The 11873-nt window shown below is 34.9% G+C and overlaps 1 protein-coding gene across 1 annotated transcript in view; it reads left to right on the top strand.

Moving 5' to 3' along the window:
* Positions 1-10034, top strand: part of CDH7 (cadherin 7, type 2) — a 70693-nt gene extending 60659 nt beyond the window's left edge. Inside the window, exons 10-11 of the mRNA XM_009334379.1 lie at positions 1798-2049; positions 9541-10034. Of these exons, the coding sequence (XP_009332654.1) occupies positions 1798-2049; positions 9541-10034 (746 nt within the window). The remainder of the gene's footprint in view (positions 1-1797; positions 2050-9540) is intronic.
* The last annotated feature ends 1839 nt before the right edge of the window (positions 10035-11873 follow it).

Here is an 11873-nt window from a genome sequence, read left to right as displayed (position 1 = left end):
TTTTTTCTTGAATGTACAGGTTTTTATCTAAATTAGGTTTTACCTTGGGGCAGTGACTGAAAAATATCCAGGAATTCATATTTTATTAATATAACTCAGGGCATAAAAAAAGAGTGCACGGTAAATCGAGAGGGCTGTTTTTTTGTTTGTTTTTTTTTTTAGAAAAACACATCTTTTCAATAAGTATACCATTTACTGAAGACTGTTTTTGATAATGGAAGCTGCCTACAGTATTTACACAGACTTCTTATGACTATTTCCCCAAAGACTTATGCAAAGACTCCCATTGACATCACGTTTCTATTAGTTAAAATATCTGAGAACATGCTTCTAATTAGTGTTCTCATTAGTTGCACTGCATAGTAAGGCAGCCGGGCATGTATCAGTCAGTTTAGCTGTTAGCTGAAGCAAATAGAACTAAATAGACGCTATGTTACTCTTGCATTGCTCTTTTATAGATCAGTACTAAACCAGAGCTACAAAGTCATCCTTATTAATAAAATAAGAAAAACAGACATATGGTGGACTAAAGGATGCTGTTTGTACAGACAGACTGAGGAACATTCTTTAAGTGTAACATGTGACCTAATAAAGTTCTCTCACACAGCTATTTATTGCCTTACCCTGCATGTAGTTACTGACATGCTTAATTTTCTTCATATGAGCAGCTTGCAGTTTGAAACTAAAGACTGTAATAGTAATAATGATCAAAACAATAAAAATGTATTAGAATAAGACTATTCGGAAATCTGACATTGTTACAAGTACTGTAAAGTATTTAATGAAAAGACAGACCCTCTTCCAGAGAACTTATAATTTGGAAAAATTAATAATAGACTTTTGCAATGCCAGTAAAATCAATGGAGTTACAAGACACAGCAGCAGTTGCCTCTTTCAATGTTAATTAATTTTATGCATATCTCATATGATGCTATATGAAGAAGTGTTTGCATATCTTGCCAGATAGGTCATAACAGATGACACAATAAAATAACTTTACAGAATTATCAATATTTCTGTCTATAAATAGATAGATAAGTAGATAGGTAGCTAGACAGACCGACCGACCGACCTTTTCTATACATTCTAGGAGATGTAACTCCCTACCTCTCAGGAGCTGTCAACCTGTATTGAACACAGTGAGTTTTGCACATATTCTCTGGAACACATGGACTTTCACTCAACTCAGAGCAGCATCGAACCACACATTTTAGGTTGATCATATTAGTCATCTTGTCTCTCAGATGAGACTGAAAACAAGTGCATGTCTTTGTTACATGTGCAATTACCTGTATTTGTGCACCAACTGGATTTATTTTGCATTTAAAAAATATTTCATTGTTCTTCAGAACTTATTCTCCTATTAATATAGTCATCCCTTCCATTAATATGATATCTATTTCTGTAAATAATTGAAGTAGACCCTTGGAAATTAGACCTGAAACAGGTATATAGATACTTAATCTGATCACTGAAGGGTGAATTTTTCCTTTTTTATAATGATCTCACCTTCAACTATCAAGAGTGTGGAACTGTGAGCTTAACTAAAACCAAACAGGCCTCTGCAATTTTGAAACAGTCTTTTGTGGAAAATAGAAATCTTTTTTTTTAGTTGGGTATCATTTCTCAGCTGATCCTATCTCTGCAGCTTCAAAAATATATGACCAGGAAAGATAAACTTGTTGAAATAATATAAATGTGTTTATAAAGTCTTTTAAGTGAAAGACTGTATTATTTATAGGCTTGTGTTTTAGGAAGGTCATGTATTTTATATTTATATTTTATTCCTTTATCTAGATAACACTGCAACAGTATTAACCAGAAGAAATGGGTTCCGAAGACAGGAACAGTCTGTTTTCTACTTGCCAATATTCATCGTGGACAGTGGATCACCTTCACTTAGTAGCACTAACACCCTCACCATCAGAGTCTGTGATTGTGATGCAGATGGTATTGCTCAGACATGTAATGCAGAAGCATATATCTTGCCTGCAGGACTTAGCACTGGAGCCCTGATAGCAATACTGGCTTGTGTCTTGACACTGCTAGGTATGTCTTCTTCCTGTTACCTTTATTCTCCGTTCAATGTATAGTAGCAAAAGGTAGAGAGACATATATATGTATATAAGCTTCAACACCACCCCACCCCGATTTCTGTGAACAGGGACACCTAACATTCCAGGTGGAACAGCATTTTGTATTGTGAGCCACACAAAACCTTTAGTTTGGGATTTTCAGGTTCAGATACTTTGTTTCTATGTCAAGCTCCCTCTAGACATCTATATATAGCATATATATATATAGACATCTATATATAACAGCAAAAGAAAAAAAAGGTCATTTGCATTAAATGTAATATTTAAGAAATAGACAATGCTGTTTATTGAAGTATTTGGTTTCGCATACTCACCATATAACCAGTATCAGTGTGTCCCTATTTCAGAGATATAACTATTTTTAAACATTTATTGATTTGCATAGAACAAAAGATATTCAGAAAATATAGCAGATTTAATTTACTGATGGGAATCATATTTAATTGAACATCTACAGAATGATCTTTGGTTACTTCTGCAACTGGTAGCACAGTTGGATTTTATATTGTGCAGTGAAACTGCAACTAGATAAAAGACAGTGGAAAACAGTGGAACAGTGTCAGCACCCTAGTTTGGTTAGCATTTCTCATTTCATGCCTAGTCCTTAAACAAAATGACTACATGGTAGTAGTAAAGGCCCAAATCGAGGAGTAAAGATGAAGGATCATCCTGCATCTGCAGCATGCAGGTGAGCAAAAGTGCAGTTTTGCTTAGATTTGCTTATTGTTAGAAAGTTCACGTTAACAAGGGTACCGGTTCAACACACAAGAATTTTATTGAGTGTTGTTATCAATGGAGAGATTTTTCTATTCCCTGGCTGTACATATCAGTCTAAGTGAAAGGGGAAGACCATAGTCTCCTCAGGTTGGTATAATCCCAGTGGTGATTTATCTGTCGCTGTTATCCAAGTAATTTGTATAGGTCAAATCAAGAGACTTCTGTCCGCACTTCTGTTCATGGCAGTATTTCAACAATGTATAGATTTCTCTTCTTATTGACTTTGATTCCCCTCACTGTAAACCATTAGAAGCAAATGTCCCTTCTGCTACAAACATTTCTAAAGGACTCAAAAAAGGAAATCCTCTTGCATTGTTGTTACCGTGTAAGACAAATCACTACCTCTGCAATGAACCCAACCGACTTACTCAATACCTATGCATAGGAGGTGGCATTTCCAGAGTTTTCCATTTTTGTGACAAAAAACCCTAACAACATAAGGTTGTTTAAACTCACTCAACACACGGTTAGGCCTAAGCTTAAGGAGGAATGGAAGGGAATGATTGCCAAAAGTCTTAATGAACATTTTTTAAATACCATTTTTCTAGTAGCATTTCTAGGCCATTTATACACCCAAATGAACTTTATATGGACATGAGGCTAAATGGTAGAGTTCAAAAAGATATATAAAAGATCCTCTTATATCAACTGGCATTGGCATCAGTAGAAAAATACCCATTTAAAACTTTGGTCCAATGTACTTAAGAAGAAAAGTTCTGTAACAATAGCAATTCACTTCATCCCAAGTTGAAATGTCACCATTTCTGTTATATAAAAAAAAGGGAGTTTCTGAAGATTACATAAGAAACTACTGTAGTTACAACGCAGCCTGGCCTGGGCATAAGCTTTTCTTAAATAGGAGCCATATGTCTTAAAGAAGAGCATTGACTGGAGACACAGCATGTTACCAGGCAATAACTTGCTTATTCTACCCAGTACTACACAGGGTTCAAATACGATCAATAAATCAAGAAACCCGAGTTTTTATTCCAGTCATTTTTGGAGTGTGCTGAGCAAGTGTTTAGTAAAGAACTGAGGATAAGCTCTCTGAACATAGTGTTTGAATAATGGGCTGTGCACTGAAGAGGAATCTGGCATATGTCCACCTTACCATTGATTTTATTTGTCAAAGAATTGGACTTCCAAATACAGCTGTCTGAATGCATCACCACTGTTTATCCAAATAGACATTTGTATGTGCTGTCATCACTTCCAATCTAAACCGTTCCTTTTGGGTACAGTTCAAAGCTGCAGGCACAGTTTAGGCTGCGTTTGTATGCTAACCCTGGCTTCGAGTCCTGCATTTTGGTACTGTATCCTGCTGCTGTTTTGTTCCCAGCCGGGTGCGAGTCTTCACAAGGAAGAGGTGCCTAAGCATCACTGCTGCCCAGTGAAACCCCAGTGAAATGTTGTTGCTTGTCTGGTCCCAGACCCTTTCTTCTTCTCTCATTTGTTCCTAGAAGACATTTTCTGGGATCAGCTGAATGGTAGCATTGCTAGCAATTTACTTTCTCCTTTTTCCCTTTTTCTTTTCAAATCCATTCCTGAGAAAAAATCCTGAAGATCCACTAGCACAGCATAAAAAAACAGGCTTCAGCTGTTAGCAAGTGGTTCCAGAGCTGGGAACAAGGGATGCACCTTTTTGTGTAAGAGTTTATCAGTGAAAAGAGGAGACAGGCTACCGGATCAAAATTTTTTTCTGACCCAAGATTAGCACGCAGTGCAAATCCAGTCGCATTCATCAGTGCCATCTCAGTGTGAGTGCCAGCTGTAAAGTGGAGTAGGCATGAGATTTGCATAAATGTAATGGATACGTGCATTCTGGCACTAGTATCTTGAAATCTCAACAAGCTCTTATCTTCTTAAAATTAGTATGGTGTACTTTGGTATTTGTCCTTGCCCCATACATCCCTTTGTCTAATAAATAACCATTTGTCTTGACCAAAGCTCAGATTGTCTTGGTGGAATTTCTTAGTGTTATTATTTGTACTTAAGCAACCAATCAATTTTAGATAAGCACAATGTTTTAACTGATGCTAAGAAGGAAGAATGTTACTAAATCATACTAATTCATTATAATTGCATGTAACATGATGTAGACTATTTTTTCAAACTAAAATAATTTTTAAAAGTTAAAAACATTTTACGGAAATCATTTCGCCTCCTCATATTGACTGATGGAGATTAAATTCTAAATTTTATTCCACAAGAAAGTTCCAGTACTTTGTTAATTACTCAAAACAACTTTATAATTATTCACTCTGCAGTGAGGCTATGTTTTAAAGAAAAAAATTAATTCTGTAAAAAGCATATGAAAAGCTAGTTTTATTCATTTTAGACTGTACATTTTTAGAGAAGTAATTAGGATTTTTTTAACTCCTTTGAAAATTATATGGTAATTTAATTCAAGGTAATTTGTTTTTCAGTTAGCATCTTCCAGACACAATAATTGCTTTTGTAACAAATGTTTAGCATAAAATGTGTACATAAAATCACACAAAAAAAGATGTTCACCTGTAGATAACCCAATCTTACTTGAGATGTTAAAGATTTTCTTTGTATTGAAACAATGGAAAGCTACGTTGACATAATGCTTTTTCATGACTTTTAACTTCTATACATCTGAATATAATCTATTAGTACCACGTATTTTCTTAGAAACATTAAAGAAAACCTCTTATTAGTGTGGTACTAGAGTTTACAAGTTAATAATACATTGATTAAACTTCAAAATACAGATTTAAATTATATTTTTTCAGTTGAAAGAGGAGGAATTTGTTATTATTATCACAGTACCTACAAGAACCCAATTAAATCAGCACACATAATTGTGTGGCTTGTAAACAAGAAGAAACAGTCCTAGTCATAAGGATCTTATTCTCTAAATCGGTAAAATATGTACAGAATGTGACTATGTAGTATGTGTGGGATTTGGTCCTGCAGTTTTAAAAATGATAAATCTATAACTGTTTTAATTTGGGGGTATCCCAATTAAGTCATTTAAAAGGTGGTTGAGTATGCAATGCAGAAGCTGTTTTCTGAAAGGTATAGAGCCTATTAGGGTCACTCAGTGTGGACATTTAAAGGTCACAGTCACTTTGCAAATACCAATCCAAACTGATTAAACAACAGTTATATATGAAACTTGTTAACTGGGAATTAAATGCAGGTTTCCTGAGCCTTGGCCTCTGTAATCCCCAAATCTCATCTGACTGTACTGGCAACTGCAAGATATAACTAAATAGGTTATTAGTGTGCTGTTTAGGTGGCTGAGGATCTCCAATCTTCAGTTTTATGAATCATGACGCACCTAAGGCATAAACCAATGTGCAGATTTGCTCACAGCTGATGCGGCTTATTGCTATAGTAAATGCCAGGCTTAGGGACGTAGTGTATACAAGGCATTATAATGCTTGTGATTTAGCTCTGTCCCTTACTGTATAGCTCTGCATGTAGTCTCCTCCCTCAGGTTGTCTCAGGGCTTTTATGGCTTCCTTACAATTATGTTGCAGTTGCCTTGAGTACAAAAGGAAAGATTAATACTAAAGCAGAGAAACATGCTCAGGTGACCTAAACTTGACTTTTTACCAGATCATACCAAAATGGAAATTTCATAATAATTCCATAAAGCACACTGCAAAATGGCAAAGCAAAAATCCACTCTTGTATTCAAAGGTGTTTAAAGACTGATTTAGGTGAACTGTAACTACTGATATATCATTACTTCTGTACTGACACAAGGATATAACTATGCATTACCACAGCTAATATAAATACAAATGACATTTTCTCTTGGTTATTTTACCTGTTAAACAACATCAGCCTTTCTAACAGTTCAGGTAAATCAGAACAAAAAGGTTGGTTTAGATCTATCTTCATTAGTTCTGGTTATTTAGTCTTTATTTAGTTACTTCTAATAATGGTTTATTTATTTGTTAAATCACATATTAATTCAGCATTGTTATTTCATCTCTTTGGCATGAGTTTGGTGTACTAGTATGGGGCCAAAGTAGTGGCCCCAATGTGCAATATATATGTCCCTACAGCTTTTACATTGTATTATTTTTTCTCTAAAAAGCATAAAATTAGGTTTTCTAGATGTTCAGCCAGTCACTAATTACTGATCTCTGCTTTTGTGATAAATGTAGGAAAAAAACCCCACCATGACTTAATGAGAAATGGATAAACTTTAAAACCAGTTGCACTTGATTTAGATATCAGTGAAATTTGTTTGGGGCTTGTATTCATCTCTGCAGTTCCTGCAATACAGCTAAAGGTTTATTCTTTTAGAGGTTAAACTTTATTGTTCATAGCTGTTGGAAGGGCTAGAAATTAATAATCTCATAAAGCCATCTAAATGCTAAAATGTTTAACCTTTAGAAAGACTCCATATTTTTCTTGGCTTCAAGCAAGTGTGAGATGTACAAGGAATACTATATAAAACATTCATTATATCTTGATTTTTATTGTACCTTTAGGCGGACCTGCCTACTGAGTTTATATTTTTCACTTATTAGCAGGTATTTAACTTTCAAAATGAAGTATGTTAAGGGGGACAGTGGTGTGAAAATGCATTTACACTTGGGTAAAGAAAATGATTAGCTGCTTATTTATATGGCAATAAAAATTGTGGCAGTAAATGTTAAAAATAATAATTTAAAAGTTATGTCAATAGCAATCTTGGCTTAAATGTATATTTGTACTGTAGCAAGCTAATTTGTATTTTCACTTTAAAATATCTTTTTATGATATGGAAAAGCATTGAGTGGAGTGCAATTGTCTCTATGATGACAATTTTATGTTCTCTGCTGTATAATTTACAGCTCAATTTGTATTTTACAAATATCAGAATGTTTTGAAATTTCACAAAAAACACTTTAAAGGTCAAAATCTTATATTGTCAAACTGCTTATGTAAATATTGTTCAAAGCAAAATGCCCCAAACTAGTGGCTTCTGAATTCAATTCGTAAAGCATGAATCAGGGAGATGCCAGGGGCAAAAAAGTGAGAGAGTGATGCTGATGTGGCAGTAATATAGAGTCACAAGGCATCTGTTAGTAGATAGATCATTAGATGTGTGCCTGGTAGCTACTGAAAAAAAGGGGAAAAATATTGACTAATATATTTGTCAAAAAGTTTAGAAAAAAATTGAACTTGTTCCAGTTTTATTTTTAGACATACCTGGCTACAAAGGAAAATAAAAAAAAATTGCAGAAAGTCCACCTTTGAAGTCATCTTATGCTTTAGCTAATTCCAAATAATACCATAACGTCTGTCGACGTATGGTACAGTTTTCTGCATGTACAGTCTTTCAATGACTGGTTTATTCTAACCAAGGGATCCCAATATTAAATCATGCCTCACGATGAATAGATTGATATTGATTTTAAAAATTCCTCCGTGAAAAGAAGGGCTTTCAAGAATGGCAGTCCTACATCATACAATTTATGGAGTTCACTTTTGAGACTTCCTAGGGAAGCTCAAGCTTAATTTTATTTATATAAGATTTTGTTTTTCCAGATGTTTATACAGCATTTAGTTGGCATATAAAAGTACTGTAAGTAAAGATTGTAAACCTTAGACATATGAATGCATATAATCACATATTCTTAAGATTAAAAATAAACATAAAATCAGAAGAGATTAATTGAATGTGGAATGACACTTACTTTTCAACGTAGTTATTTTTACAGTCATAGCAATGCCTGCTATTTTCTAGGAGTATCATTAACTCTCAAATGTTATCCAGATGCTACAATATAGTATTAATCATTTTCTAGGAGGATGATTCACACTCCATCATGTCCCACAGATGGGTGCAATATTTATATTACTGGTTCCATATTTTGTGTGTCAGCAATGATGTTTTTCTACCAAAACTGTATTTGAACAAGAGGAGCCTTGAGTCAGTTTCTCCCAGTTCTTTCAGCTGTCACTGCAGTTCAGTATTAGCTTTCGAGCTGAAAGAAACTTTAAGGGTTAAAATAAAAAAAAAAAATAAATTACATTTCTAGCACAGGCTGATCCAATAAACTCCAGCCCTAGCAGTTCTCATTAGATGTAATTCATAAACCTCAAGTACAGTACTTTGCACTTTATAGGAAAGTGAGGTCTTATATAGAGATACTTTTAATCCATGAACTGAGACAGTCTTATTTTACACTTTGCTTAACAATTCAGCGTTCTCCAAGCTATGATTTTTTAATTTTTTTTTTTTTTTCAGCAGAGATTGGCCATATACTTTAATTCAGTCACTTCCCAAATGATGGTTGTTAAATTCTATTCAGTTACTTTATGAATGTGCTTTTATCACTTGGGCAATTAAGAGTTCAGGAAAAGGTCTTTTTTTTTTTTTTTATTTCATGGCTGTGAGATTGTAATAGTCAGACTGAACCAGTCCTAAAATTTATGGTTAGCGGACAGCATAGGATACAGACTTAGAGATGAAGACGTTAATCCAGAATGGTTTTGGAAATAGATTTTTTAACATCTAAAAAGCTTATGGTTTAAAAGCTGTTTCAGAACCTGCTAGGTTTCAAATCTAACTGCATAAATTGCCTGTTATTTCCTTGGGTCTTTGCCATATACATTAATGAGTACTTCCACCACTAGGAAAAATATGAGGAAACTTTATCATTGCTAAAACTCCAGTCTTTCTGTGTTCCAGTTCTTGTCTTGCTGATTGTCACCATGAGGCGACGGAAAAAAGAACCCCTCATTTTTGATGAAGAGAGAGATATCAGAGAGAACATTGTCAGGTATGATGATGAGGGTGGCGGAGAAGAAGACACCGAGGCTTTTGACATGGCTGCCTTGAGAAACCTCAACATTATCCGAGACACCAAGACCAGAAGGGATGTGACACCTGAGATTCAGTTCTTGAGCAGACCGACTTTTAAAAGCATCCCAGATAATGTCATTTTTAGGGAATTTATCTGGGAAAGACTAAAAGAAGCTGACGTGGACCCCTGCGCACCACCCTACGACTCCCTGCAGACATACGCGTTTGAGGGGAATGGCTCAGTGGCAGAGTCGCTCAGTTCTTTAGATTCGATCAGCTCAAACTCTGACCAGAACTACGATTACCTCAGTGACTGGGGCCCTCGCTTTAAAAGGCTTGCGGATATGTATGGGACTGGACCAGACTGCTTATACTCATAGCCTTGGAACCTTTCTCTGAAAATGCACTGAAGAATACTAAAACAGAAAACTCAACCTGACAGACTGAAGAAAGTTGTAAATATTTCTCCATTTTTAACCTTTTAGTTTTTTTTGCCTTGGTGGAACATATCTTCATTAGACTTGTCCTAGGGACTGCACTGACCACACAGAATATGAGCATTTGGTGGCATTTTTGATAAAATGAAATGCTCAGCCACATTCGAATAGATAGCAACTCTCAGATACCTGCAGAGGCAACTCACTTTCAAGAGTATGTTATGCACTGTGACCTCAATGAGCCAATGATACTCTGTAGATGCCTTCGCAGTATTGCTATATCTAGAACACAAAATCTCTGGTATGAGATAAGTGTAAGAAGAAACAAATTTACAGATATAATATATCATTCAATACAACATTACAATATATAGTATTTACAGATGCAAGGTTTTTTTAACAAATTTTCTTTACAGTGTTGCATGCAGCTTGCTAGGCCAAAAGCAGAAGGACAGACATGAAAACAGACAAAAGACAAGCAGATCATTTTTTTGCTTCTCCCTGTTTGTTGTCAGAGCTATTTAATTAGAAGTCTCTGTAATTTTCTGGGTAGTTTTATGAAAAATTGCTGTTTGTACTAAGAAATTCCACAATGTTTGTCATCAACTTACTGAAGTAGTTTACAAACCACATAAAATGAGAAATATAGAGGGGTATTCTTATGGTTGAAAAGTTTCGTGATGCCCATGTAGGTATAGAAAAGATGTTGCTATCTATTTGCTATTTTTTATCTCTTCTGATTTGTACAGGAGAATTTATCCTTTTTTATTATTATTTGACATAAAGTGTTATATTTATTTTGGAGCTCCAATCTCCACTAAATTCAGGTCCATTTTACTGCCTCATGGTATTAGACTTGTCAGAACATGCTGATTTTTCTCCAGTCTCAGATAAATGTAGGAAATGAAGCATGGAAATGGAGAAATTACAGTAAAGCAATCTCGCCCGCTATTCATCTCTCAGAAAGGAGAGCAGATACAAGGACATGCAGTTGTTCTTCTGAGCCATTACAAAGTCTGAGACATTTAAATAAAATATTTGTACATTGAAGTTTTGGAAAGAAGACTACAGAGGTAGCTGGGAGTGTCTTTAATGCAAGATTTAATTTTCAAGGTCAAACATGCTATATGCTTCAAAGACTGTAAACACCTTGTTTTTCTCCTTCCCCTTCTCTTTTGCTGCTGATGAATCACAGTAAAAGACTCTTTTCAATTTCTTTCTTGCGTTAAACAATGTAATGCTATTAACTCCAGAAATCATCTTTAGATCCTGCTGCACATACATATTTTTCCCCAAAGGTGTTAACTCACTACACATAATTTCTACACTGGTTCAGGAGTGCCAAAACAGAAGGACAGCTGCTGTTGGTTAAAATACTGTACGATTTTGAAGTAGGATTTCTTAGAATAAGATAACTTTTGTATGATTCTGACAATATTTATACTTCATCTTTCATGATTTATTACTAGATAATAAGGCATATATTCAAGTAAAATAGTGTTTTTAAGTATTATTTCAGATTGTTTTGGTTTAGATAATCTGTAGGTGAGTTCCTAAATTAGACTCTGCTCCTGCAAACTTTTTTGCTTGTACCTAACTTGAAATGACTTGACTTGCCTGCAATTACGGAGAGGCATACAGATTTGTTTGCAGGACTGTGTTTGTCAATAGAAGGTACTCCACAGAGGATGATGCTCATTCTAAAAGTACTTCTTTCTGAAAGAAGGATCCTTGTACTAAAATCCTAATGTTTGGGTGACACCAGGCTGGGAGATGGGAATT

Source organism: Pygoscelis adeliae, unplaced genomic scaffold (assembly GCF_000699105.1).
Source record: "Pygoscelis adeliae isolate BGI_AS28 unplaced genomic scaffold, ASM69910v1 Scaffold221, whole genome shotgun sequence".
Classification (NCBI taxonomy): Eukaryota; Metazoa; Chordata; class Aves; order Sphenisciformes; family Spheniscidae; genus Pygoscelis; species Pygoscelis adeliae.
Note: the sequence above shows the minus strand (reverse complement) of the source record. Positions and strands in the feature narration are given on the sequence as shown.